Below are 27,853 nucleotides of genomic sequence, written 5' to 3' on the forward strand. Positions count from 1 at the left end.
TCACCTGGTGGGCTTGGCGGCCGGGGTGGCGGGGGTGGCGGGTAGTGCGGTGGTCTCGGCCGCGCTGGAGTCGTGGTTCTGCTCGTCTTTGGTCACGCCCTCCTCCTCACTGGGCACGGCGGGAGAGGCCTCGGTGGTGGTCTGGCTGGGAAGGGCGCCGCGAGCTCCGGGCCTCCTCCTGTTGAAGCGCTCGGCGATGCTGGCGGGGCGGGCGGCGGCCTGGTCGCCTGACCCCGGCGCCGCAGTCGTGGTGCTGGGCAGACGCGGGCCAGCGCGGAAGCGGTTTCGCGCTCCGGCCGCACCTGGGGCTCCTGGTCCGGGCTGCAACGGGATAGTGGCGTCCTGGTATTTTCGAAAAGAAGAAGAAGACCAGCTGCAACTGGGTGTGCGCCACTTACCCTCCTCGGCGCCGGCGCGGCGTGCGCGGCGTCCTCGCCACTGCCGGGCGTGGCCTCAGCGTTGGCAGCCTCCTTCTTCTCGACGGCCTCCTCGACGGCCTCGCCCTCGGGCTTGGCGGTGGTCGTCCTGCCGAAGGTGCCCCGCCTGCCCCCGAAGGCGTTGCCGGGCCTGCCGGCCGCCGCAGCGCCGGGAGCGCGGCCCTGGCCGAACCGACTGCGCTTGGGTGACTCTTCGCCCTCCGCGGCTCCAGCGGCGGCGGAGGCCTCGGTGGTCGTGGTGGTGGACGCGCCGCCGCGGTACCGGCCTCGGAAGCCGGAGGGAGCGCGTTGTTCGGGGGCGGCGGAGGCGGCGGGGGCGGCGGTGGTGGCGGGCGCTGGTCGACGAGACACTGCTCCACCGGCACCAGGGCGCGCGCGGTACCGGCCGCGGCCAGGGGCGACGGCGGCAGACGTGGGTGTTTCTGTGGAAGCAAAGCCAAGGGGTGCCTTTTAGGGTGGGAACTTATTTTCGCAGTGTTGGTGCCGGCTCCGAGTTCTGGGCCATGCTGGAACCGGAGTCGAGTGTCGGACATTGTCGCGCAGTCACGCAAAAAAGGCCCGGGAACAGCGGTCATGCACAAACCCCTACATGCAAAAATAAAAATAAAGAAGATTGACGGTGGCATGAATATTTGCAGTCAAGGGCAGTGACAAAGGGGCACCTTGGAGCCGGTATTCGAACCAAGAACCCCCGCGCGTTGAGTCTGCCTTCGATACGTCATATACATGGCATCGCGCGGGCCGTCCGTCGGTCTGGCCGTCGGTCTGGCCGGGCTAACTGACCAGTGGTCGTGGTGGTGGTCGTGGTGGTGGTCGTGGAGGGGGTCGTCGTGGTGGTGGGGACAGGCGTGGTGGTGGCGGCGGAAACCTCCTCGTCGGACACGGCGGACACGCCGACGGCCTCGGGCGTGGCGGGCGCGTCGTGGATCTCGGTGGGGCTGCTGGTGACGATGGACACCGAGATGGAGGACGGCAGGTCGAAGGTGCTAGGGCTGGGGCTGGCCGGCACCGTGGCCTCGGCCTCGTCGTGCGCGTCCACCGTGTTGGCGGCGTCCACGCGCGTCTGCTGCAGGATGGCGTACAGGTCCAGCGCGCCGATGTCGCTCGCGGTGGTGTGCGCTGCAAGACAAGGAAGCCATGCCTGAAGCAAGCGGGCCGGGGGAGGCGGTGCAAGGCAAGGCGCAGTTGCAATTGCAAACAGCTCAGCGCGCTATTTTTAATCTTTTAAACGAAACACCTGCTGTTAAAACTTAAACGACCTTGCCATCTTTATCTCTATTTCGCGAACTTTGTCTCCTCGGTTGGCGAAGGACCAGGGCCTCATCGGGATGCTGTCGCACAAGGCTGGGTGGCGCAGCGCTAGCTAGAGAGAGCCAGCAGCAGCGGCATGCAAAGTTCGCGCGGACTCGGGGTGCGCCGGGGGAAAGGGGGCTGAGGAAGGGGAGGGGAAGGGCAGGCGAGGTGCAACTTTTCCAATTCAAACTGCTTTGCTTTTGTACATTGAGAGGCGCCCGAGTTGCTGCTGCAGAGCCGGGGGTATAACTTTATACACACAAGTAGGTCATTCCCTGACCACGCAACGTGAGATTCGCACTCCAGCGACGAAGAGGAAACCTACAGTGTCATTGCTGCGTTGCCGAGCGAAGTGCCTCAGCCAGAGAGCGTACCTGTGGTGTCGTCAGTGTGGGCAGTGCTGGGCACCTCCGTGGTGGAGGACACCTCCTGCTCAGTGCTTGGTGGCGGCGGCGGCGTGGTTGTGGTCGTGGTGGTGGTGGTTGTCGTTGTCGTGGTGGTGGTGGTGGGCCGGCGGATAGCGGGGCGCGTCGCCCTGGTCGGGGTCTCCTCCTCCTCCTCTTCGGCGCGGACCGTCGGTCTCGGGGTGGTGCTGCGACTCTGAAAAGGGGGTTTTTATTAGTTGACATACCCCTCTGCCGACGTACACACATTTTTACTCTGGCTTGCACTTACAGATCCGCGGCCTCGAGAACGAGTAGGCTGGGGTGTGACGGTGGGGGCCACGGTCTCCTCCTGCTCGGGGGCCTCGGAGGCCTCGGGGGCGGCGAAGGCGCCAGGGATCTGGGGGCGGAGGCGCGAGCGCGGGGGCGTGTGCGTCGTCCTGGTGGCGGGGGTGGGGGCGGGCAGGTCCTCTTCGTCCTCTGAGACGGGGGCGGGCTGCAACCGTCAGACCTCGTCAAGCAGGCTCTACACGTGCGCGAGCGCGACGCCATGCACCAAGCGCAGCCGCGCGGCCACCACGCCATCGGCGAGGTACGCACGAGCCACACTACACGGTAACGCACCCACGGCTGGCCAACCAGAGAGTCCCATTTCAAATTTCGCGCCAATGTGGTGCTCTCTGGTAGGGCAGCAGTAGCACCGCCGATGCGTAGTGTGGCCCGAAACAGCGACCGCAGCGGCCGCCGAGAAAAGCGGGGTGTATTTACAGACAGGTTTATGTACAAATATTTACAGTGCAGCGACCGCGGACGTCTCGCGCGGCCGCTCGTCGTTCCTACACGAGAAGGCGTCGCCAAAGCGTGGCACCTCCGCGACGAGGAGCGGCGGGGAGCGGCCGAGCGGAAGGCCGCGGTCGACGCGGTCCTGGCGTCACATACCCTGTCCTCATTGGGAGTCACGCCCAGGAACCTGTGGGGGCCGGTCGGGAGGCGAGCGGGGAAGGCGGGGGCGGAGGGGGCGTCTTGCTGGGCAGGGCGGCGTGCGGGGGCGGCGGGGGCGGTGGGGGCGTCCTGGACGGGGGGCCGGCGTCCGGGGACTGGTCTGCGGGCGGGTGCCTCCTCCTCTACATCGTCAGCGCCGTCGTCCTGGACAGGCTGTGCTGGCCTTCGGGACGGGAATGCCGCGTGGAGGGCGGGGCGGCGGACTGGGGCGTCTTGGTGGGCGGGGGCGTCCTGGTGGGCGTCTTCGGCGGGAGCATCGTGATGCACAGGGCGACGTGCAGGGTGTGTGGGGTGGCGGGGTGTATCGTCCTGGGCAGGTTCCGCGGCGGGGGTGGGCTGGGGGCGGCGGGTCAAGTGCACGGGTTGACGGGCAGGTGTGGGGGCAGGAGTTTCGTCCTGCTCTTGCTCAGCAGCGGGGGTGGGCTGGGGGCGGCGTGCAGGTAGGGCAGGGCGACGGGCAGGTGTCGGGGCGGGAGTTTCTTCTTGTTCTGCCTCGGGGGCGGGAGTGGGCTGTGGGCGACGGGTGAAGTGCGTGTGATGGCGTGCAGGTGTGGGGGCAGGAGTTTCGTCTTGGACGGGCTCTGCAGCAGGGGTGGGCTGGGGGCGACGTGCGGGGTGGCGGGCAGGGGTAGGGACAGGAGTTTCATCCTGGTTAGGTTCGGCAGCGGGGGTGGGCTGGGGGCGGCGGGTGAAGTGCACAGGGTGGCGGGCAGGTGTAGGGGCGGGAGTCTCTTCCTGTACTTGCTCTGCAGCGGGAGAGTGCTGGGGGCGGCGTGCAGGGTGGCGGGCAGGTGTAGAGGCGGGAGTCTCCTCCTGTTCTTGCTCTACCTCGGGAGAAGGCTCGGGGCGGCGTGCATGATGGGTGGGGTGACGGGGAGGAGTTTGGTCTTGAGGAGGCTGTGCGGGCTGCGCGGGCTGCGCGGCGGGTTCGTGGTGCGTGGGGCGGCGAAGCAGTGGGCGGCGTGTGGGGGCCTCGTGCTGCTCTGGGGCCGGGGTCTCCTCCTGGACGGGAGCTTCAGTAGCGTGGGTCTCAGGGTGGAAGGGGCGACGGCCTGGTATGACAGGCCTTCGAACGGGAGCTTCGTCCTGTCCAAGGACAGGGGTTTCCTGGACTGCAGGTCGGGTGGGAGTAAAGCGGTCAGGAGCTTCGTCCTGGGCAGGGGCGCTGGCGGGGAAGGGGCGGGGCACGGGTTGGCGGGCGGCAGTGTCGAACTGCACGAAGGCGGGCTGCTCCTCGGGCAAGCGGGCAGGGGTGGCGTGGTAGGTGGGGTGGCGGGCGGGTGGGGGTCCTTGCTCCTGCGGGCCGGGCGTGCTCTGGTACTGGACGGGCTGGAAGGCGGGCTGGAAGGTCGCCGCGGGCGCCTCGGTTTGTGCGACGGGCTGGAAGCCGCGCTGGGGCACGAAGTTGCGGGCCGGGAACTCCTCCTCCACAGCCTCCTCGACCTCCTCCTGGGCCACGGGGTGGAAGGCCGGTGCGACATGCGGGGTGTCTTGCAGGGCGGGCTGTGCGGGCTGTGCTGGGGACAGGGGCTGTACCTCGGGGTGGAAGTGGTGGCGGGAGGGGAAGGCGGGTTGCGACTGGGGGGTGTAGGTTTCCTCCTCGGGGAGCGCCGCTGGTGTCCTGCCGGGCGGCTCGTGGTAGGTCTGCCTGTGCGGTACATGGCCCTGAGGGGCCGTGGGGGCTTGGCTCACCACCGACGGCAGGTTCTGGTCATTGGGGTGCGTTCGGAAGGACGACGCGTCCACGAGGTCCAAGCTGGGCCGGCGGATGGCTCCGGGAACTTGCGCTGCAAAACCAACAAGCAGGTAGAAATCACCCCAAACACAAGGCTAAAATCACGTTTCGAGGCAGCCGCTCTCACCAGGCTGCACGCGCACGCGCGTGATGGGCGTGTCCGTGGGCGGCGGCAGGGTGGTGACGGGGCCGGCGCGGGACCGCGGCGGGAAGCGGGTGTTGGCGGGCAGGCGCTCCTCGGGGATGGCGGCGGGCTGGCTGGCGGCCTGTTCGGCGCGGCCCCTGCAAGCAGCGCGTCGCACCGCGTTCAGTCAAGGAAAATGTGTCTGTCTGTGCACCTCAAGGTGCACCTGCCCCGATACCAAGTTCATAAACCGGTCCAAGACCGGACACAACCGGATAAGGTGCGCCCGATGGTTGCGCAACGGCTGGCGGAGCTGGCGGAAGGAACGTCCACACGGCAACGCGCGGCACGGCGCCATGGACCGCTTTCCCGCGCCAGGGTTGGCCTTTGGGCCTTTGGGCCTTTGGGCCTTTGGGCCTGTGCTCGGACGAATCGTTCAGGTGGAACAGATGTCCCTTCGCATCACGCCGGTATACATGCCACCTGTCTAGAGTTACCACACACGGCCGGCCGCACACGTGCCGGGCGGCCGACGGGGCCGGCCGCTGCGCCTCGCGAGTAGGCAACCCAACCAACACCGCAGCGAGGCAGCGTACCTGGAGCGGACGGCGTTTTGCGGGGGCAGCACTTCGTTGCTCGTGGGTTCCGGCGTGGTGCGTTCGATGCTGGTGTACCTGTTCCTGGAGGGGGCAGGCGGCGCGGGCCGCTGGGGCTCCTCGTCGTCCTGGTCGAAGTCCTCGACCACCTCGGTGCGGGTCCTGCGGAGAGACGCATGTCGGTGAGAGGGGGCGGTGAACTCGGATCTGTCGGGCGTTGACGGCGAGGGTACTCACAGCTCTGGCTGCGGCGAGGGCGCGAGTGCCGGGGCGTCGGTGGGGTTGAAGAACCTCGGCGGGCTGCTGTAGTTGGGCCTGGAGGCCGGGGCAGGGGCGGCGGCCTCGGCGGGGGCGGTCTTGAGCGGCGTCTGGGACACGAGCGGCGGCGTGTACACCGAGTTGCTGCCCGCGTTGCCGTTGGGCGACGCCGTGGCCTTCTCGTCCTCGTCCTCGTCGTAGTAGTAGTACACGTACTCGTACTCGTAGTCCTGGCCGTTGGGGCCCTTCTTGACGTTGACGCGCGAGGACTGCGACGGCGCGGACCCGGCGGGCACGAGCACCTTGTCGCCGAGGGGCGAGTCCACGAAGTCGAAGCTGCCGTCGTCCTGCTGCAGGCGCTGCTTGCCGGTGATGCCCTCGGCGCCGGCCTTGGGGAGGCTGGAGCTGGGCAGGTTGACGGGCACGTACACGAAGCCGCTCTGCTCCTGCTCCGTGGTGGTGGCGGCCGCGGACGAAGGCGTGGCGGTCGGGGGCTGCTCCGTGGTGGTGAGCGGCTCCAGGTCCGCCATGTCAGCGCGGCGCTGCAGGCCCTGGACGGTGTGCGTCGAGTCCTCGCCGTCCAGGCGAACAGAGACCTCGGTCACGGTGGAGGTGCCCAGCAGCACTCCGCGGTTGGCGTTGGACTCCACCTGCGGCATCAAGACGCGGTCAGATCGGCAGCCGGCCAGTCGGGAGCGCAGAGGAAGCCAATGGAACGCGTCCTTGCCTTGGGTCCTCCGACGGGGCGGGCGGTCACCTTCTTGCGTCCTCCCTGGCGGGCCTTGACGGGCTTGGCGGTGCCGGCGGGCTCCGGCAGCAGTCCCGCGGGCAGTGTGGCGGACTGGGTGCCGTCCTCAGCGCTGGTGGCGGCCGCCTTGCGGTTCTTAAAACGACAACCGGAGCAGAGCGTCAGATATCCGCTTTTATCAGAGTTTTTTCAAAACGCGGTTAAGAGGGGAAAATGAAAGAAAGTTTTGTAGTTTAAATCTCGATTTGATTTTAGAAATGAAAATTGAATTTCGTGTTCCACGATAGAACCATGCATTTAAAAAAATCACAAGACAAGAATGCGTTAAAGTTCGTCATGCGGTGCAGTCCACTCCTCCCTCCAGTCAGCAATAACAACCCGTGCAACGACATGCAGAGACCATCGTCCGTGTTGTCCGTGTTGTTATGATAATGATTGTTGCCGTTAAAGTCGATGACAAAAAAAAAGAGTGAAATAACGTTCATGCCGGTTCCGTGACGTCGACGTGCAGTTGTGCGTGCAGTTCGACATGCCTTACAGTCAGTCTGTCTCTCTCTAGCGGTTCCTTGAAGAAAACAAGTGACGAAATTCAGTAACATCAACATAAACGAACACTCCGCCATTTTAAATTCAAAATGGTGACAAACAATCTGCGGTGAGGTGTACCTTGTGCTTAGGCCTTCTCCACCAGATGGACACAATCACTTTCTGGAACAGACAGGAGGTTAGTGAACACACGCGCGACATGCTCGGTAAGTGCTCTCCCTCGCGACGGCCGGAAAAATTAGTTCTGCGTGTGGATGACAGAGTGGAAGAAAGGAGTCAGTAATAAAGGTCGCAAATTTGGCGCGTGATCGTGGGCGGGGCGGGGCGGGGCGGGGCGGGGCGGGCTGGAAGGTCGCGCCGTTACTCGGACAGACGGACGGACATTTGCTTTATTGTCTCAGCGACACTCAGCGAGTCAAGGCCGGGGCGGCGGGGCGTGGCGGAGCGCGGCGCCACAACACCGGGTAGCATTCGACAACCGGGCAGGGCAGGCACGGCCCACGCGCCGCGAGCGACCGCGAGCCACAAAGTAGGGTGCGCGGTCTGTCTCTCTCGCACTCGAGGGGCGTGCCGCAGGCGTGCGAGGGAGACGGAATGAGGGGGAAGGGGGATGAAACTTGTTACACGTGCATCATGCTGTGCCATGCGTGCCATGCCAGTCAGTCATGCTCATGACGGACTCAACCACGTGACCGCGCCGGCAGTGCGCCACGCACCATCATCTTCTTCTCGCCGTCGTCGGCGGGCAGGGCGACACCGCGGAACCCGGAGTGGCCCTCCGGTCGGATCTCCACGCCCGCGACACCTGCGAGGACAAGCACACTGTGGGTTAGAAAAGAGAAACAACATGTCCGTGATTAGTCTCAGAGGCTGTTCGAAAAAAGGGTAACAAGACGAAACGGTGTCCCCTGTGGCGAGCCGCCACCCCCCGGGGCCGCCCTGGACACCCCGCAGCGCCACGACGCTGACGACGGCGACGACGACGCGGCTGTCGCAACAATTGCACAATGCGGCGGCAATGCGCGGCCGTAAACTACGAAGCGCTATACGCAGCCGTCGTTAAAACGGGAAAGCTATTGGCACTTTGGGGACCGGCGACCAGTCGGCGGTGGCGACAAAGAAAACGCCGCGCCGCGGACGGCGGGACAAAAAGTCTTAACAACCCGTTAAAAAACGGATTAAAACGCGGGTCTGTAAAACCTGTGTTCAGATCAAAGAACTATACCCTTCCACACAGACGGACCGGGAAGGCCGGTGAGATAAAGGCCCGATGCCCGGCAGTCGGCGGCTCGCTCGGCCGTCGCAGGGCGCGCCGGAAGCTAGGGGTCGAGGCCCTGGGCAAGGTGAAGGCCGTCGCCCTGGCCGCCGCCCTCCCTCTCGCCGCGCGCGCTGACGGCCTGTCGGGGCTGGCGCGCTGACGCGCCGAGCGAAACCCCGTCCCGCTGCATCTTGGCGCAGCTTTTTCTGGACATGTATCGCTGTGACTTTCACTGGCGGCTCTTTTCCATCCGCTAAACGGCCATCGATGTCCACTAACTATTACACCTTGTGCAGCCGGGGTGGGGCGGGGCGTGGCGGGGCGGGGCGGGCGCTGCTTGCCGTCAAGCTGATCGTCGATTGTGTCGACCGAGAGTGTGTACAGTACGAGCCGCGCTAGCCAAGATCGTCTGGCAGTCATTAGTGTGACATTGTTTTGTTTTCGATTGTCCGGCCCCGGCAGCGCCCTGCCCCGCTGCCCCGCGGCACTGCCTCCCAAAGCAGCGCGGCGCACGCGACCTCCGCCAGGAAACGGCGGCCGTGGCGTGTCGTGCCGTGCCGTGCCGAGCCACACAATGTAAGGGCGTTACAACACCCGTGCGACCCAGCGCCCAATGACACCCCCTGGTTCGATCCCGCATCCCGGCGGCCCCAAGTCCCATTCGAGGCATAGAGCGCGGAGTGTGTCCAACCGGTTACCCGAGCTGTAAAGAAATTGAACGATAAGAATTCGGGCCACGCGGTGACGTCAGTTCAGATGGCCGAGCGGCTCTGGGTTGATTCCGAACAGTGCTCTCGTCGCTCTGCCTGCCGCTGGCAACGACAGAGACAAAGGCGGGCAGGCAAATCGTGGAATCGCGATCCCGAGCCGCGTAATTACTGAGCGAGCCGACTAGACCAGACCGCAGCACACCGCAGCACCGCAAGCGCGCGGCATGACAGTGGGGACGACGCGGCGGGGACCGCCCGGCTGGCTCGCCTGCCTGCCGTCTGATTCCGAACACTGCTTTGTCGCTCTGTCTCTCTCGCACCCCTACGGCCCGCCCCATGAGTGCGAGAGAGACAGAGCGACGAAAGCAGTGCTCGGAATCAGACGGCTGGCCGCTCCGCCGCTCAGCGCTCAGGGTGACAGACACGGCGACGCGTCGCGGCGGGCTGCTCCCGAGCCCGAGCCGAGCTTCGTCGCTCCGTCTCTCTCGCACCCCTGCGGCCTGCGGGACGCGCCACGAGTGCGAGAGAGACGGAGTGCTCGGAACAAGTCGGCAGGAAGCGGCTCCGGCCCCACTCAATCAGGCGATATCATTATTTCATTACTTTCAGCAGCCGCCGCCATCGCCGTGCCGCGACTTGCATAACAACCACAACAATCATACACCGTTCTGGAAATTTCGTCGTCGTTTTAACGGCTTTGCGTGTTCGGTTCTGAACACAGTCAACAGCGCCATTCTCACACGAAATGTATCGTTCCATAACAGCGCGCGCCGTGCGGCGGCGCGATGTAGGGCAGCGAGGCGCGAAAATAACGACACGAGCAATGCGTGGACGGGCCTAGCGTGCCTCTCTCTCGCACCCCTACGGCCGCACCGTGAGTGCGGGAGAGACGGAGCGACGAAAGCACCCTGTTCGGGCGCAGACTGGGGCGTGGCGGCGTGGCCGCGCGGGGGCGGCGTTGCTCGCGTTGCACAGTGGGCCAGAAGACCGGCGGAGGCGGTCAAAACCCCGGAGGCGTTTTGAGCTCTAGAGTCGCTAAATGGGACTCGAACCGAACGTGTGACCCCACCAATGGATTGCTCTCCGAACGAGGAATCCATTGGTGGGGTCACACGGCCGGTTCGAGTCCTGTTTAGCGACTCTGGAGCTCAAAACGCGTCTAGAGTTTTGGCCACCTCCACCGGCTTCTGGCCCACTGTGCGTTGCTCGCGTTGCTCCGCTGCAGACGCCGTCAAGTGAAGCAGACGCCGAGCGCTGCTCCGAATAAAGAGTAAATCGAGTTGCGCCGCGAATAACTCATCGGCTTCCTGGTCTCCTGTTGTTCGCTGTTCGGTGCGAAAAGAATTACCAACCTGCCCGCGCGTCGCGTCGGTGTCCGCCGCCGATAAGTATAGATAAGTATTTCTGAAAGGTTGCCGGCCTGGCGGCCTGGCGGGGCGCGATCTTTCCTTTCTTCGGCGTGGCGGTGGCGGTGGCCGAGCGCGGCCCGCCCGCCAGGCACGTCCCCGCCGAACCGCACAAATGTTTTCACCGCGGCCGCAGCGGGCCGCAGCGCTGCCGTCGCGTCACCTTTACTGCCCGGATAAGCGGATGATTAAATCTAAAACGCCGCTAAACAGCGTTGTTACGAAAGCGCAAAGCGCGTAGCGCGCGGCGGAAGGGAGACTGGCAGACGACGAAGGGGAGGGGGGAGGGGGCGGCGCTGACATATTTCGCTCTTGAACGCCGGCAGCGCACAGTGGGCCAGAAGACCGGTGGAGGCGGCCAAAACTCTAGACGCGTTTTGAGCTCCAGAGTCGCTAAACAGGCCTCGAAACGGACATGTGACCCCACCAATGGATTCCTCGTTCGGAAAGCAATCCATTGGTGGGGGTCACACGTTCGGTTCGAGTCCCATTTAGCGACTCTGGAGCTCAAAACGCGTTAAGAGTTTTGGCCGCCTCCGCCGGTTTCTGGCCCACTGTGAGTGGTGGCGATGGGGGGCAAATTTGGGCACCAAAATGTAGACTTACCGGGCAGGATGGCGGGGTTGAGCTGCACGAGGGGCAGGTGGCCGTCGGCCGCCGAGCCGCCCAGCAGGCGCAGCAGCTTGGGTCCGGGGTGCTGCTGGGGCGGCGCCGGGGTGTCGACCTGCTCCTCGTACTTGTCGTCCAGGCGGCGTGCCGGCCGCTCCTCCGCGCGCGCCTCTCGGGTGATCTTGTGCGACGTGGCAAAGCCATCCGAGGCGTCGTCGCGCGGGTCGAGCAGGGCCTTGTGGGGCTTGGAGCCGGGCTTGGAGCCGCCCAGCGCCTTGCGCACCACCGGCACGGGGATCTGGTGCGACGTCTTGAAGTTGTGGGACGGAGGGAGGCTGCCGGCGGGGACTGAGAGGAAAAGTGATTTTTAGAACGCGAGTGGGGTTCGTGACCAGCATTGCCCTGTACAATAAACAGCCTGGGAATAGCTTGTAACGAGCAACGAGGCAGGCGGGACGAAAGGGTAATTTGAAAGCAGGCTCGTCGTACCGGCGTCGTGTTTGGGCGCGGCGGCGGTCGCGGCGGTCGGCCCGGTGGTGTTCCGGCTGGTGACGAGGACGTACTCCTGGCCGGGCCGCGGCTCGGTGATCAGCTCGGGCTCCTTGGCATCCTTGGCCACCTCGGAGGCGGCCTGACTCGCGGCCACGAGCAGCAGCAGCACCCCGACCCAGGCAGGCCTGCAATCAAACAAGACGTTTCTTTATTGTTTGTTTCACTGGAATAAATCATGGTGGAACGGATGGGTTTTCCGGCGGGGCGCGCATCGGCCTCTTGAACGCCGTCATCGCCCAGGACGACGACGCCGGGGTGGCCAGGCCGGCCGGGGCGATAAAAAGGTGATGATCCGGGCAATTTACCCTGAGCACCCGGAGCGTGTTAAACTAGCCGGCCGGCGGCGCGAGGTGGCACGGCCTGGGCGAGAGAGGGGGGAGGGGGAGGCAAGTACCGTGAAAAGGCCTCGGCAGACAATCCCAATAAAAGAAGGTGCTCCCGTGTATACGGCCGCGCCAGACACGCGAGATTGCAGGGCGGTGCTCGCCTCGCGAACGGCCAGCGTCATGATATGCACGAGACAGCGAGGAGCGGGGATTCAATTTGGCAGGTAAGAGAGCGAGCGTCGAGCCATGCGATTTGGAGGTTAGGACGCTCTTCAAGCGTTCTACGCGCGGGAGTCGACTGCCGCCTCGCCGTTCGCCGTGGCCTCGCCAGTTTCTTTGCTCTGTTGACCTGCGCCCGAAAAGCAGCAAGCACTCCGCGATGGCCGGTTCGATAAACTGTGTCGCTGACTAATGGGTGGAGCAGGCTAAGCGCCGCCAGGCCAGGCCGTCCACTCCCAGCGGCTCTTTTCGGACTCACTTTCCACCGCCAGCGCCGCCGCCACGCCGCCAGCGCATGACATCACCGGCCACCAAGTGGAGTGAGACAAGATTATTAATTTTTAAATTCGAGCGCCTCGTCTCGCCGTGTGTAGATCGCCCTCAATGAGTGGCTGTAAAAATGGATTGCGGCAAAGCGGGCAACGCAAAGAAGGCCCTGTAGCAGGGAAAGCAGTGATGCCAACACCATTTATCATCCGAGGGGCGGGGCCAGTGCCGCCACCACACGCCGCAACCAACATCATCATTACCATGGTTATATGTGCACTTCATGACCATCGCCCTTCAATGTCAAAGTGAAATAAAAATAATTGCCTGCTCGTCTCTTCTTAATCGGGAGCGTACAGTCGCGCAAATTAGTTTCCTCCCGACTCGCGTACTTTCCAAAGTCTCTCTCTCTCTCTCTGTGTGCTTTGGTGGAGTCGTTTTTCGCCCCATTTTGCTCGACACCATTCCGGAACGAAAGGAAAGTATAAAACGGATCGGAATCCGGACTGCGTGAGTGCTTTGCCCGGCTTCGCCGCGCAGCCCGCGCACAGCTGACGAGCCAGCCTCGTTTTACCCGGTCAGTAGGGCTTTCCTGGGCAGGTCGGGTTCGTTCTCGTGACCGCGGCACCGCGGCAGCGACCTAATGGTGTTACGTGACACACACACTCACACACACACTCTCGCAAACACGCGCGCGCGCGCGACCCGATCGGCTGTGCCGTATCCCACTTCCCCCTTTTCCCCATTTCAGACGGGTTCCGGAAATAAAATGGTGTTGATGCACACACACACACACACACACACACACACATGCAAGACGCGCGGTCACGCCTGGTCCGGTAGTGGCTGGAGGCGTGAAGACACCTGCAACAGGTGCAGCACACTGATTTCCGAGAGTCGTTTTCGTCACCCTGTCTCTCTCGCACTCATGGGGCGTTTGCCTGTAGGTTCGAGAGAGACGGCGACGAAAACGACTCTCGGAATGAGTGTGCGGCGTCCGATGGTCCGGCCGACCGCGAGGTGAGCAGGAAGGAGCCCACTGAGTGCACTGCACTCTGCCCCTCACTCTCAAAACACTCAGCTCGGATCGGCCGTAATTCATTGATTTTCTTGGTGGCGCCGATCCTAATATGAAAGTTCTCAAGGCAAAATCGTCTACAGTAGCCCGCAGGGCTTTGATGATGTCTGTGGGAAGCTCGGATGCACACTAGTATTTTCGGCTTTATTGGAACAAGTGAAATTGATGGTGTCTCAGAGAGGCAAACGAAAGCTGCATTTTTGGGGTCGTGTCCCGGGTCGTCCCGGTCCAGTCCTCGTCTCAGGCGCAGGGCCTTTGTTTTACGTAACTAGCTCAAACTGGTTCCAATTTGACTGTCGCGCGCGGAGGCCCAGACAAGGATGAACAACCGCAAGCCGCTTCTCTCCAAGAAATGCAACGAGTCTACGAGTGCGGCTCGGAACTGGCTGAGTGACACTTCTCGTCGTCGCTTTCTTTGTCGGGACTTTGTTATTGATTGTGACAAACGGGAAGGCAGGACTTCCGTCCGCCCGGTGCGGCGAACTGCATCCAGCGCGCTCTGCCGGCGCCGCCTCAAAACACAGAGAGAGACAGAGGCTGAAGCGGGCCGGCTGGATACCACTCTCGCTTTCAGCGACCGCTCCAGCTCGGTGAGAGGGGCGAGGGGGCGAGAGCACGGCGACGTAGCATTCCTCTATAACAGCTGGCAAACGGCGGCACGGCGGCACGGCGGCGGCCTTGGACTGCCTTGGGCCCGGCCGACCCGACCCGACCCGACCCCGCCGGACGGGTCCGGGCCGTCCGGGCCGTCCGGGCCTCGGCGTTGCGCAATGCCCACACCGCCCTGCCGTTACGCCCTGCTGCCGGCACGCCCCGCGCCTCCCTCTGTCTCTCTCGCACCCCTGCGAGACGCCGCGCGTGCGAGAGAGACAGCGACGGAATCGGGCTGCCGGCCGAAATCCGACCGGGTGACGCCGCGACCGCCATTTCTCCGCGGAGAATGCACGCTCGCTAGTCGCATCGGCCTGTCTCTCTCGCACCCACGCGGCCACGCGGACCGCCCACGAGTGCGAGAGAGAGAGAGAGACAGTCTCGCTGGCCTATTAGCCGGGCGTAACCTTGCGGCCCGTGACACTGAAGCCGGCGCGGCTCGGCACGGCGCGGCACGGCACGGCGACAAGAAGCAGGAAGAAAGTGAGAGTGCGGCGCGCGGCGCGCTCGGATCAGATCGGCGCATATATGGACCTGGGGATCGGAGAGGGGAGGGGGAAGGGGAGCACGCATAGCGGTGCGGGGGCGCCATTGACACACACACACACACACACACACACACACACTCACGACGGAGAAACCAGGTATAGACCGTCCACCCTGTCCTGCAAAGAGATTCCGCGCAGTGCGGCCGTCGCTCTACTATCTCTCTCGCTCCTTTGTGGGGAGTGCAATGAGTGCGAGAGAGAGGGTTTGAGGGACGTCCCTCGGAGTCGTCCGCCGCGACACAGCGACACAGCCTTCCCTGGGGCTACTCGCTGTGCCGCGCCGTGCCGCCAGCCGTCCCCCCCAAGGTCGCGGGGCTGCAGCGCGGCCAGCACGGCCAGCGCGGACACGCCCCGGGCACGCCGCCGGCCGGTACGGGGGCGTCCAGGTCACATTCCCACGAGGTGTGTCACGCCGTCGCGGGCGCGTCGAGTCTTTGGCGGGCCGCGGGAAGGGAGAAAAGTGCGGCGCGGAAGACGGTGATGCTGCCTCTCACGGCGGGGAGGGAAGGTCGCGGGTTCGATTCCGCGTTGATGCAACCTTTCGATGCACGCGCGTGCCGCGGCGGGCCGGCCCGTCGCCTTTTCGGCCTCGTTTCCCGGAACGGCCGGACGGCGCGACGGCGGACGCACGCCGATTGATGGCTGCGGCCGCCTCGCGTCGCTCTGTCTCTCTCGCACTCACGGGGCGGCCCGTACCGGTGCGAGAGAGACAGAGTTCGGGTTTAGTCTGCGGGGTGGCGGCGATCGAGGCGGTCAGATCGCCACGCCGATTACGCGGAGGGCGGCTCAGGTCCGGTCCCTATCTGCATCAGCAGGCTGACTCCCAGCCGAGCCCCGTCTCGCTCGCACCGCTACGGGGCGCCCCATGGGTGCGAGAGAGACAAGACAAGCGCAGTTCGGAATGAGCCTGCATTACCGAGGTGACCCCGCCAAGAATAGCGAGCCGACGGCAACCCTGGGAGGCAACCGCCTGCGCGCGCCGCGGACGCCGCCGAGGTAGGCCATGGCAGCGGCTGCGCGCACCGGGGCGGCACGGGTTGCCTACGCCACGGTCGCCAGGCGCTCCACTGGAACCGGAACCGGAACGCGCCGGTTTCGCCGCCCCAGCCGCCGCGCCGCCGCGCCCACATGTAGTGCACGCGCGAGGCGGGGCGACGCCGTCCGTCGCCAGCCGATCTCGTTGAGCCGACGCAGAGCAGCGCGGAGTCGCAGGCACGCGGAAGTTCAGCACGCCACGACATGATCGGCCATTGTGAGGCACGCGGGGCGGGGCGGGGCGGGGCGCGACGCTAGTTGAGACGTTTCACTCAGAAAGACCACGTTAAAAGTTGGCGTAGGTCGGGGGCGGCGGCGCTGTGTGCGCGGCCCGCTGTCAAAACTACGAGACTGATTCCTAGCGGTGCTTTCGTCGCTCTGTCTCTCTCGCACTCGTGGGCAGTCCCGTAGGGGTGCGAGAGGGACAGAGCGACTTGGCCCGCATTGGCATCCGTTACGTCAGCGTGACCGGCCGGGGGGGGGGAGCCGGAACGCGAGACTGCGAGACCACGTCCAAGTGGAGCCGGTTTAACGCGGTAACAAGAACAAGCGTGCCCAACACAAATAGTCAACATCCCTCACAGCCGGCTAGACAGGTGTCGTGCGTCAACATGGGGGCCTTGTGTGCTCGCCGCGCATTACACACTGGGGCCCTTCGGCGCGCTGCAGCCCTGTAGGGGTGCGAGAGAGACAGCGACGAGCGCTCGGAATCAGGCTGCGTGGGTGCGAGAGAGACAGAGCGAGGCTGCAGGGAAGGGAAACGCAGGGCCCATTGGCCGGAATCATGTAACTATGCGCTGCGTGCTGCGGCACTGCCATGCGGCTATCGGTCTGTTTCCCCAAATCAGCCGGCCCTGTTCACGCCCCCCGGGGCATTCGAGTTGATTGGTGAAAGGAGTGGCGGGGGAGGGGGCGGGGGCTTGATGCGATTGCCAGACTTGCGTGCCCTACCCCCCCCCCCTCCCCCTTCTCCAGTCACCTGCACCGGAAGGCCGGGCGGTCCTTGCCGGGTCCTCTGGATGCTGCGCCAGCACCGCGCCAGCACCGCGCCAGCCCACTCGAGTCCTTTCTCCAGTACTTTCTCCCACGAGGCGAGACGCCGGCCGGCCGGCTTGGCTGCGCCGCTGCGCCGCTGCGCCGCTGCGCTAGTCGCCCGGTGTATTGGTGATGGGTGCAGGTTGCGCGGGGGGGGGGGGGGGCAATCCCCCTCCCACCTCTCCGCAACGCGCCGGCCAAACTCCAGCGAGACCGCTCCTTAAGAAGAATGCCGCATGTGACGTCAAGTAGGCGGACGCGATGAAGGGAGCCGTGTGTGTGTGTGTGTGTGTGTGTGTGTGCATGTGTGTGATGGCGTTATTGCATGCGGCCGGGGTGAGCGAAGGGGAGAGAGAGACAGACAGCCGCGGGAAAGAGAAAACCGTTTCACGACAAGTCAATAGTCCTGGCAGTCCTGGCGCGCGCGTCAATGACACTCGCGAGAGACGCGGGACATTCTGAAGGCGCGCCTCGCGGCCGGGCTTGGACAGACTCGCCAAAAGACAGTTCCCCGTCTTTGTGTATTCCCCCCTGGCAAGCTGGCGCAGAAATAGGGAACAAGGACTTGGCCGAGGAAGTGGAGCACCCGCGAGGGGCGCGCAGCACGGCGCAGCACGGCGCGGCGGGCACATTCACACCGGCGGCCGAAACGCGCGGCGGCGGCAGTGCCTCGCAGTGCCCCTCCGCCCCGCCCCCCTCCACGGCGGCGGGGGCGAGCGGCGGGAGGGGGAGGGGGAGGGCGCGCGGACGGCCTTGGTGAGAGACCGTATCGCGCGCGCTTCCTGCTGGGAGAGGCTGGAGGCCTTTCTCCCGATCGGAGTAGTGGACAACATGCCGCCGACCCTACTTATACACTGCCAGCAGCGGCGGGACGCGGAGAAGAAGAGGGGGGAGTGGGAGGGGGGCGCACTGACCCGCCAGTCCGGCGCGGCGGGGCGCGGCGGGGCGACCGGCTCTCGGGGCGCCGCCGCTGTTAAGTAAGGTTACCTGGCCGGCCTGGCCGTCGGTGCCGTCGGGCTGGCCGCGATCACGACGGAAACGACGCATTACGCCGCGGCCGGCTGATTTAATAGGGACGGAATCGGATTACAATTGGCCGCGGCGACAGCAACGACAGGTGGGGCTTTCTTATTCGTCAAAAAGGAAGTGAGGGAGGAAGACCGTCCTTTACGTCACCAAACAGTCTGGCCACTTTCCGGTTAAATCATCAATTAACTCAGGTGCGAAAAAAAAAGTCTCTCAAATTTTTTGAAACGACAAACATGACACTTCTTGCTACTCGATTTAATTTAATTTTTGAGATTGAACTGGAAAGCAATTGATTTAATCGACTTTTGACAGTGCCGGAGATGCTGCTGGTCAGTGCCGTATGATTCCCTGCTTTTGACGACGCCGTGGTCGCGGCTGACTGGCGCACTGGCTGACCGCGGTGGACGCATCCAGAGAGGACGCCGTCGTCGGTCCGGCCGGCCGCGCTCGCCGAAGACCGAGACGCTGGACGGGAGCCCCGGCCCAGGCAGCCAACCCAGGAGAAAGCACGCCGCCTCGCGGACCCCGCGCACCGCCTTGTGTTCGTATGGAGCAAACGAATGATTCGCGGCCGGCCAGGCGAGGCCGGCGAGGCCCAGCCGCCCGATTCCGAGTGTGGGAGGCGTCTCTCTCGCACTCGCGGGGCGTCCCGAAGGGGTGCGAGCGAGACGGGGCGCCGCAGGGCCGGGCGCGCGGTTTTCAAGACGCCCGTCCCGTCGTCTCATTCGTCTCCGAGGACGTTGGACGTTCGCTCTTCTCCGATGATGGAGACGCCGCTTTCTAACTCCCAGGACCCAGGCGGCACCGCGCCGCGCCGTGCGCCGTGGGCTACCGACGTCAAACGTCGTCAAACTTGCGAACGCGCGCGGTGCACCGGTTGACAAGCGTCTCTGGCTCTGGCACGTCGTTCCACCAGGACTTTGAGTGCGCCAAGAACGCCCCGTCGTCGCGACCTGGCGGTGGGGGTGGAAGGTGAGGGTGCGCACCTGCCCGGCGTGGCCGCCGTGCCCCGAGCCTCGCCCTGGCCGAGCACGCCGCACGACCTTAAACTATAGCGTAAGCGGCGTAAGCGGCGTAAGCGAGACCTTGTGAAACGCGAGACGACCGTGCCCGACCCGCGACGCCGCGACCCGCTCGCTCTGCGTGACCGACCCTTTCTTTTGTTGGCCACCCCGTCTCGTCGCGCGGCGTCGCACCGCGTCGCACGGCCACCGCTGCAGCCTCGCAATTATTCAATTAGTGCGAGTGAGAGGGAGAGGGGAGCGTCCGACTCGGCCAGGCGGAGGCCTTTTTCATCTTTTTGTTGACAGTTGCGGTGGCAGTGGCGGTAGCGGCGGCAGCCAGGGACAGAGGCACTGACGAGGGGTGAATCACTTAGCGTTCTGGTGTACACACGAGTACAAGAGTACGGGTGAGTACACCTTGCTTCAATCATAAATTTCACAATTTTCAACGTTTTAAGGCTTTATTTAGCGTTTTTAACGGCACTCAACGTTGAATCGGTCGAACAACTAGAGAATTTCGCCCCTTTAAAACTTGTGAGTACACTGAGTACGGGCAAATTTGTACACATGAGTACACTAGTGATTCACCCCTCGGGCACTGATCTTGATGGCTCTGCGGCATCGCGTATCGGGGCCTTGCGTTGCCTTTCTCCAGCAGACAGGCCTCAATAGGCAGCACGCTGCAGTCACCACGCTGCAGTCACCACGTTGCAGGCACCCGACTAGCCTCGACTTCGGACGCAGACTCCAGGCTTCCCTGCTACGCCCCAGAACTAAAACGCTTTGCCTCGGATTGTGAAGCACATTAATTGATGGCAATCGGTTCGGGCCGTGGTCCCCTCGCCGCTTCGGTGTGTTGCGACACGCGGTCACTGACTCGAGACCTTTATGGGCGAGAGAGACAGAGACAGACGAAGCTCCCCGGGTGCAAATTCAGTTATTAAGGGGCTGAATGAGATCGGCGTGTGGAACCCAACCGCCAAGTAGAGCCCTGGCCGCCCCGCCCCTCTTTCTGACCGGCATGTGGGCGGCTGATACGGTCGGGGAGGGGGCAGTGATTGTAATGCGGGCCTTTGTAACCGCAAGACGAGCGCGCTGTTGCATGGCGCGGCGTACAGTGTGGTGGCGTACGGCGAAAAAGTACCGCGGGCATTCCCTCGCAACCACATGACGTTTGGAAACCCCGAGCGTATTGGCGCCGGTGAGTGATACTGCGCCTTGTCAGTCTCTATCCCAATGGACCCGCTCTGTCTGTCTGTCTGTCTGTCTGTCTGTCTGTCTGTCTGTCTGTCTGTCTGTCTGTCTGTCTGTTTGTCTCTCTCTCTCTCTCTCTCTCTCTCTCTCTCTCTCTCTCTCCCTCTCTCGCGCGCACCCCCCTGTGGAACGCCCCCGTGCGAGCGAGAGAGACGGTGCGGCGCGACGCGGAGGGTGTGCTCTTTCCGAAATGTCATTGGCGAGCAGCGAAGCAGCGAAGCCCTCTGAGCCCTTTCACTCATGTGGCCGCGCATGGGCACAATGGCGAGATGTCACCGCCCCGCTTGGCGCTTGGCGCTTGGCGCCTCGCTTTGTCACGCTTTGCCTAAAGGTTAATATCGGCGCGCTTGGATAAGTTTATTTGCGGGCAAGCGGCGCTTGGCCGCTTGGCGCCGCTTCTCCGGGGCTGGAACCGTGCCGGCGCGCTTCCCACGAGGGCACGCTCACGCTCTTGCTCGCACACGACCAGCCTCTCCAACGGCCAGGGCGGCCAGGACTCTTCTTCCTCGCGTTGCGAAGCACTGCGACCTAACACGTTCTACACACACGGCATAGGTCGTTAATTACCTCGAAAAAAAAAAACAGCAACAAAAACAAAAACGCGCGTCATCCGCAATCCGCAGCAGCAGCAGCATATGGATCAACAGGATCCCGTTTTTTTCCCCCGAGCGCGGCGCCGCTTCCTCGTAGTGCAATCCGCTCATCCCGATATGCTAACGAGTGAGCCGGGTCGGTTCGGCCGGGCCGCGCGCCGCACGAAAGCAGCCGGCACGGCCGGCATTGCGTGCGAACGCGGCGGGACGCGCCGAGACGCAACAACTCTTTCCCCGGACCGCCTCGCCTCGTCTCGCCTCGTCTCGGACGGCGAAAAGCAGCAACGCGGCAAAGCGGCGCCGGAAGACGACGGATCATGCGCCGCCAGCAGGTTGATTCCGTCGTGCCGTCTCTCTCGCACTCGTGGGGCGCTCCGTCGCACAGAGGGCCAGAAGACCGGTGGAGCGGCCAAAATTCGAGACGCGTTTTGAGCTCCAGAGTCGCAAAATGGGCCTCGAACCGAACGTGTGACCCCACCAATGGATTGCTCTCCGAACGAGGAATCCATTGGTGGGGTCACACGTTCGGTTCGAGTCCCAATTAGCGACTCTGGAGCTCAAAACGCGTCTAGAGTTTTAGCCGCTCCACCGGTCTTCTGGTCCACTGTGCCCCGTCGGGGTTGGCCAAGGCGGGCCAAGGCGCGCGGCCGGACCGGACGCCGTTTCCAGAAAGGGGCCAAAAGCGGCGCGGCGGAAAACGAGCGTGCGAACGGCCCCCGCGTAATCAATGCGATTGTATTGGGCGCCGCGCCGCCGCCGTGACCGTCAGGCCGTCATCGGGCGCATCTCGGCCGAGAGGTTCCCGCAGCCGCGTTCCCACCGCGCGCTGACTCAACTCGAGCATTCCCTCATCGCGGTAATCAGACCGGCAAAAGTGACGCGGCAGCAGCAAGGCAGCATCGGGTCAGCGTGGACGCCTGTGTGGTCTAGCCCTTAATGGTAATGGTAATGAGGCGCGGGCAGGCCCGCCACGCAGCGCTGCCTTGCGGCGTTGCCTACCCCGCACTTCGCAGGCGCTACGGCGCGGTGTTGCCTCGTCGCCGTTAGATTCGTCGGAGCGTCCCGTCGGGCGCAGCCGAGGGACCCAGAAGACCCGTCTGTCTCTCTCGCTTCCTGACGCAGGGAGCCCCGTGAGTGCGACAGAGACAGGGCGACGAAACGCCTCTTCTGAATGGCCCGGCAGACAGCGGGGGCGATTAGGCATTCACGGTGCGGCTAAGTAGCGGCGGAAGGACCCGGCGCGAACAATGCACACCTCGAGGCGCGCGCGCGCGTGTGTGTGTGTGTGTGTGAGTGTGTGTGTGTGTGTGTGTGTCACGCGTTGCATCCGGCCAACAGAAGAGCCCATAGCTGGGAGCTGCAGAGGCAGTGGCGACACGCGATGACGTGGAGGTGACGCGGTGCTTACAGGAGAGTTATGTACAGTGCCCACTTCACACACACACACACACACACACACACACACACACACACACAGACCGGTGTATTATTGACCGAGACTACTAGAAATCCGCGCCTCGTCTTCGCCGTCCAACCACCGATGCGCGAAATCAAATAAAGCACACCGTCGCCGCACCCGCGGAGCGCGCCAATCATCCGTGTCATCGCCACCGTCTCCGGCGAGGTACCCACGTGGCCGCTGTAAGTGCATGACGGCCACGTGTTGCGCGGCGGGGCGTGGCGGGGCGGGGCGGGGCGGGGCGGGGTGGGGCGGGGCGGGGCGGGCGCCGGGACGGCCGCAGAGGGACCGTGACTTCCCGCCCACATGGCGGCCGTCGCGCCTGCGCAAGTGATGCAAGCCATTGTCCCGTTAAACAGGCGGCGCGCGGTTTTGTCGCGGGTCGTGTGCCGCGCCGCGCCGTGCAGACCGTTTTGCGCGGACCGGCGCGCCTCGATAGCGTACCCGCGACACGAGGCACGGCACGGCACGCACTGCAGGCCAGAGAACGCCAGAGCACGCCGCACGCCCACCAACACAACGGCTGTCCGTTCCGAACGCGCACTGGTTTTCGCCCGGCACTGTTTTCTGGCACGACGACGCGCTCCGGTCGAAAGCGCGCGCTGCTCGTCGGGCCCTGGCCGGCCCTGGCCCGCAGGCTGGTTCTAAACAAAGACACTTCGTCTCTCTCGCACTCCCACGGAACGCTCCATGAGTGCGAGAGAGGCGGGGCGACGAGAGCGCGGTCCGGACGCAGCCCGCGGCAGCAGCGCAGCCTGCATCCTCCCCGAAAACTGGAAAATGCCGACTTTTCGGAGGGAAAGAGCAACAAGAAGAAGGAGGAGGACGAGGAAGGCCACGCCTGGTGGTTGTTGTTGTGCCGAGCGAACAGGTCACCCGAGTTTCTCCCCGGCCAGGTTGCCGGGCTTTGCCGGCCGGCCAGACAGGGCGCTGCACCGGCGGGCAGGGCGGCAAGGCAGGGCGGTGCGGAGGTACACTCCGTGCCAAGTGGCAAGGTGAGGCGAAACAGGACCAGGCCAAGTCCGCCTGCGTGCACGCCTGCAGGCCTCTCACTTTGGGGCGGGCTGTCACCTCGCCGCCGTGGAGGCGCGGACAAGCCGCGCACTCTTAAAACCTTACGAAGTATTTTGAGCATACATATAACAAACTAAAATACTTTGTTATACGAAGAAATAGTTCGTAAATTACGAAGTATTTTCTTTGTACGCTTACGTATGCTCAAAATACTTTGTTATACAAACTACTTTTCTTTGTAAGGCCCAAAATAGTTCGTAAGGTTTTCTCAGTGCGGACAAGGGCGGGCATGGAAAGCTGCCGGCACCGAGGGGGAAACGACTTCGGTTATCCGATGTACAGCAAATTGGTTATCCGCTATCCGGATAACCAGAAATTTCGAAGTAATCCGGGGAAATTCCGAGGTAATCCGGGGTAATCCGGTGTAATCCAATGGTAATCCTGGAAATTTTTCGATGTAATCCGGAGGTAATCTGCGGGTTATCCGGGGTTATCCCTATCCGATGTACACAAAATTTCTCAGTCGTTTCCCCCTCGGCCGGCACGCTGAGCCCGTCAAGCCGCCGGGCACCGTGCTCGGGTCGGCAAAACACCGGCACCTTTTTTCGCACCTCTGGACGCATAGGTCAAAGTTCTTGGCGGCTGTGGCGGTACGAAAATGAATACCAACGTCTAGCCTAGACGAAAGCACTCGGTAATTTTGCCCGAATTTATTGCCGACTCGGTCGGGGAACAAAGTTGCAAGCAAAAGTGATTTTTTTTTTTTTAAAGTTCAGAAATGGTTGTAACAGTGACGACTCTTTTCCCCTCCGTGACCTGCGCCAGGCTGCCGTGGCCCCACAAAAACAGCAGGGATCCGTCGGGCGCGATAGAGGTGACGGAGTCAGTCATTTCAACGGAAACAGAGACAAAGGAAGAGAAAGACAGAGAAAGACTTTCGCTGGTGACAAACTCGTCCTGCGCCTAGACATGCCTGGGCCGGGCTGTCGGGCTGCCGGGTCTGGCCAGGGCGGTTCTGCGCGTGGTTGGGCCGGTACCGAGACGCTGACTGACGGAGGGGAAAAAAGAGAATGCAGAAGAAAAAAATCAAGCTCTAATGAATGTTATTATTCACTCGACAAAATGCGTCCAAAGCCGGTAGACATCCAAAGTTATTATCCTCTCGGCTGGTACGAGCAGTTCCGGGTATCGCCGACCCGACCGATCCGCGGCACCCCGCTGTTGGCGGGGGGTTTTGTGTCTGCAAAAATAATGGCAAGGCAAACGCCCCGCCGCGCATGCATGCCGTTCCCTGATTACGTGCTGTGCAGTGCTGTGACGCCGGATCGCGGGCCCTCGGCCGGGGCCGTGTTGTTGTGGATGCGATAGGGGGGCTCGGCGTGTGTCGCATAAGTCCGAGCGCATTACTTGCAGCCGCAGTGTAGGAGAAGCGCTCACAGCAGCGCGGCCCCCTGCCGCCATTTCTGCGGCCGCTGCACAGTGGGCCAGAAGCCGGCGGAGGCGGCCAAAACTCTCGACGCGTTTTGAGCTCCAGAGTCGCTAAATGGGACTCGAACCGAACGTGTGTCCCCACCAATGGATTGCTCTCCGAACGAGGAATCCTCTGGTGGGGTCACACGTTCGTTTCGAGGCCTGCTTAGCGACTCTGGAGCTCAAAACGCGTCAAGAGTTTTGGCCGCCTCCACCGGTCTTCTGGCCCACTGTGCGCTGGGCCCGCCCGTGTCGACCGCCACGACTGTCTCCCGACAACATCGGCTTCATGATGCCGACGCGATGAAACTTTGCCAACGGATGGCACGTCAGAAGATGTGCCCTCGGACGAGCAGGCATCGCCACTGCCACGTGCTTGATTCGATCTCGAAAGGTGCGAGTCCTACGCGGGATTGAGGCCCCTTGGCTACGCCGCGCGCTGCTCCGGTTGTCATGGTGACGAGCTCGTCGCCGCCGACGTGCCGGACTCTCGTCTCTCCGCGCGTTGGGGTCTCTGCGAGCCGCGCGACCTGGAGTCTGCTCATCGGTCTGTCTCTCTCGCACTCGTGGGGCGTTCCACGTAGGAGCGAGAGAGACAGAGCGATGACTCCGTCTAAGCAGTGACTTCGCGCTCGGGGCCACCGCGTAGGACGGTCGACTCGAAAGTGACTTCTGGAGTGTGTTTCTGCATCCAGTCGCCGCTGTCGCCACTGGCTGGGCGTCGTGCCTTGCGTGGCCCGAGGCCCCCGAGCCCCCCAGGCCCCCGAGCCCCCCAGGCCCCCGGGGTCCGCGCCACGACACAAGCGGCTCTTTCAATGTCATCGGGCCGACGGGCCCACGCCAAAACGTCCCAAACCGTGCCTGATGGGGCAATCGGAACATCACCAGGAGTGTTGTCGGCAACCGGTTCGCTTCGTCGACTTGGTCCAACCCGACCGGCGCGGCGCGGCGGGAGTGGCTACACTGGCAGCGACACACACACAACGGCCGGCCCCGCCCAAGCCACTGCAGTCTCGCAACGCGCCGAGGACCCGAGGATTCGATCATCGGCCAAGTGGTTAGGTTAGGTTGCGGCCGGTCCGGGTCTCGGCCCGGGCCTTGGTCCGGGACTTGGTCCGGGACTCGGCCGGGCCGTCCCGTCGTGAAGAAAGTGGGATGCATAACGTAACGAGCCAAATCGCCAAACCGTTCTCTATCGTTACATCAACGGGGAGCCGCGGTCTTGTCACTGCGACATCCAGCGGCCAGGGTGCTGCACCCCTCCGTCGTGAAGGGCGTGGAGTACACCCTCCAGGGGGCGGCCGACGGGCACGTCGCAGGGATGCCGTCAGTTCGTGCCCGGGCGGCACCCTGTGGATGTCCCTTGTCTCCAGAAGCGCGATCATCCGCTTGCGGGTCACACTCACTCACGCACACGCACACATACGCAGTCACCCACCTGGCGGTCGCGGCCATGTCGTTATTCCAGCCAACGGAGGGCTGGGTCGGGCCGTGCCAATGTAAGCCAAGCCGTCACTCCGTGGTTCACTCCGTGGTTCACTCCCTTCACTCTGTTCACTCCGCTCAACGACCCCGGCGCACTGCACTGGACTGTCTCTGGGCGGCGCGGCTTCGGTGACTGGGGAGCCGGCCCGCGCGCCCGCGCCTCGCTCCGGAGGGGGCACCGGAGGGGCACGGAGGGGGCACGCGCCCCCCCTACCGCGCGGGAGAAGGGGGTAGTCCCCCCTCCCCCGGCGGACACAGCTGGTGTGGCTTTATTGTGCACCACAGCAGCACGTTCGAGATCGGTTCACTTTTTTTTTTACCAGTCGTCGATTACATCGATTTGCGCTGCGACTCGTATAAACACAACAACGGCGGTCGGGGCGGAAAAAAATGATCTGTCTCTTGAACTGGAGCAACCAGGCAAAACACTGCTCACAGTTTTATCGACGTTTTTCTGTCACAAAAATAATTTCTATTATTGTTACAGAAATCCGCGTATAGCAAAACTGTTACTTGTGCTGTCCTCAAAGCTGTTCCCACATGCTTTTCACTTCCAGTTTTTTAGAAAGTAGTTTGAACTTAAATTTCGGTTCGTGTGTTGAAAACAACGCTGTTCAAAGAGCTGACAAAATGGGTATTGAAAACTCTTCCCTTTTTAAAGCCCACGATCAAACGCTGCAGCGTAGAACACCTGTTTGAGAAATGGCCCTGTCTCACAAGGAGACTATCATCATCTGATTTATTGTGTCGATGAACGATGAATGGCCGCCTCCCTGACGTCACAGTGCATCAGTCCCAAAATAAAGCGGTCGTCGCACCAAATACGAAGCACTTTCTAAAGATACACGTCTGGCAACAGTGCGCACGGCGTACGTACGGGGATCATACACAGACGGTCGGGCTGGCGAACGCACGGACTGGGCCGCGCAGGGCACGGCAGGGCAGGGCAGGGCCCCACAGTACACAAAAGGCCGCTGCACCTCGCACCCACCTGCCGGCCTGCCCGGACCCGCCAGCACACTGTGCAATACTTACTTCATTTGGCAGTGCGGTGGTGGCGCGGCCATCTTTTTTAAAAAATCTCCACGCGTCCGGAAATTCGTCGGTATGCTTATTTCGGCGCGCCTCCCCGCCGCCGCCGCCGCCGGGCCGGCTCTGTCAAAATACGTCGTGCCTCGCCGGTCCCGCCGCGCGCCGCGCACGAGAGGAAGCGGTCGTGTTTAATCATTTTTTCCCTCCCTCCCTCCCTCCGCCCTTCTGCCGTCTTGAGTCAAAGCAATGAAAATTAAGAAGGAAAAGGCGTACCTTGACACAGTGCACCCGTAATCGTCGTGCAGGGAACACAGACCGCGGTTGCCTTAGCGACGCGTCGTGCTGTGGCAGTGGCGTGGCAGACTGGTGGCCCTACAGGGAAGTACCAGCGTCGAGTGCGGGCAGAGCGCCAAAATCGTTTCGCTTCGGGCCATCGCTTCCATTAGTTGTCTCTGCCTATCGGCCTGTGACTTCGCGTGGCTTGCAGTGCCCTGCCTCCCTCGCACCCACGAGGCGTCCCGCACGTTGCATTGGGGTGCACAAGAGAGACACGGCGACAAAGCGGCATACTAGCAAAGCAAGGCGGTTTCTTTATCATAATAAAATCGAGCGCGAGTCATTAGCGCGATGCTTAATTGGAGTGAATCGAGGCGGGGAAAGCGCGTTAGAGCGCAAAAAGAAACAGGCGCGTTCACCT

At 63.3% G+C, this 27,853-nt stretch overlaps 1 protein-coding gene across 1 annotated transcript; it reads right to left on the reverse strand.

Annotated features, from left to right (window-relative positions):
* Window positions 1-394: 394 nt before the first annotated feature.
* LOC117644008 (mucin-2-like) lies at window positions 395-26,239 on the reverse strand. The gene is made up of 16 exons (XM_034383195.1): window positions 26,078-26,239; window positions 11,595-11,782; window positions 11,103-11,453; window positions 7,839-7,927; window positions 6,556-6,711; window positions 5,808-6,478; window positions 5,571-5,732; window positions 5,084-5,132; window positions 4,978-5,035; window positions 3,191-4,902; window positions 3,053-3,130; window positions 2,406-2,609; window positions 2,105-2,330; window positions 1,221-1,556; window positions 614-859; window positions 395-438 (listed from the first exon to the last, which is right to left on the reverse strand). Exons 1-16 carry the CDS (start codon window positions 26,092-26,094, stop codon window positions 395-397), a joined length of 4,587 nt encoding a protein of 1,528 aa, XP_034239086.1. The 5' UTR covers window positions 26,095-26,239.
* Between the last annotated feature and the right edge of the window lie 1,614 nt (window positions 26,240-27,853).

This window comes from Thrips palmi, unplaced genomic scaffold, assembly GCF_012932325.1.
Source record: "Thrips palmi isolate BJ-2018 unplaced genomic scaffold, TpBJ-2018v1 HiC_scaffold_17, whole genome shotgun sequence".
In the NCBI taxonomy this organism is placed as follows: Eukaryota; Metazoa; Arthropoda; class Insecta; order Thysanoptera; family Thripidae; genus Thrips; species Thrips palmi.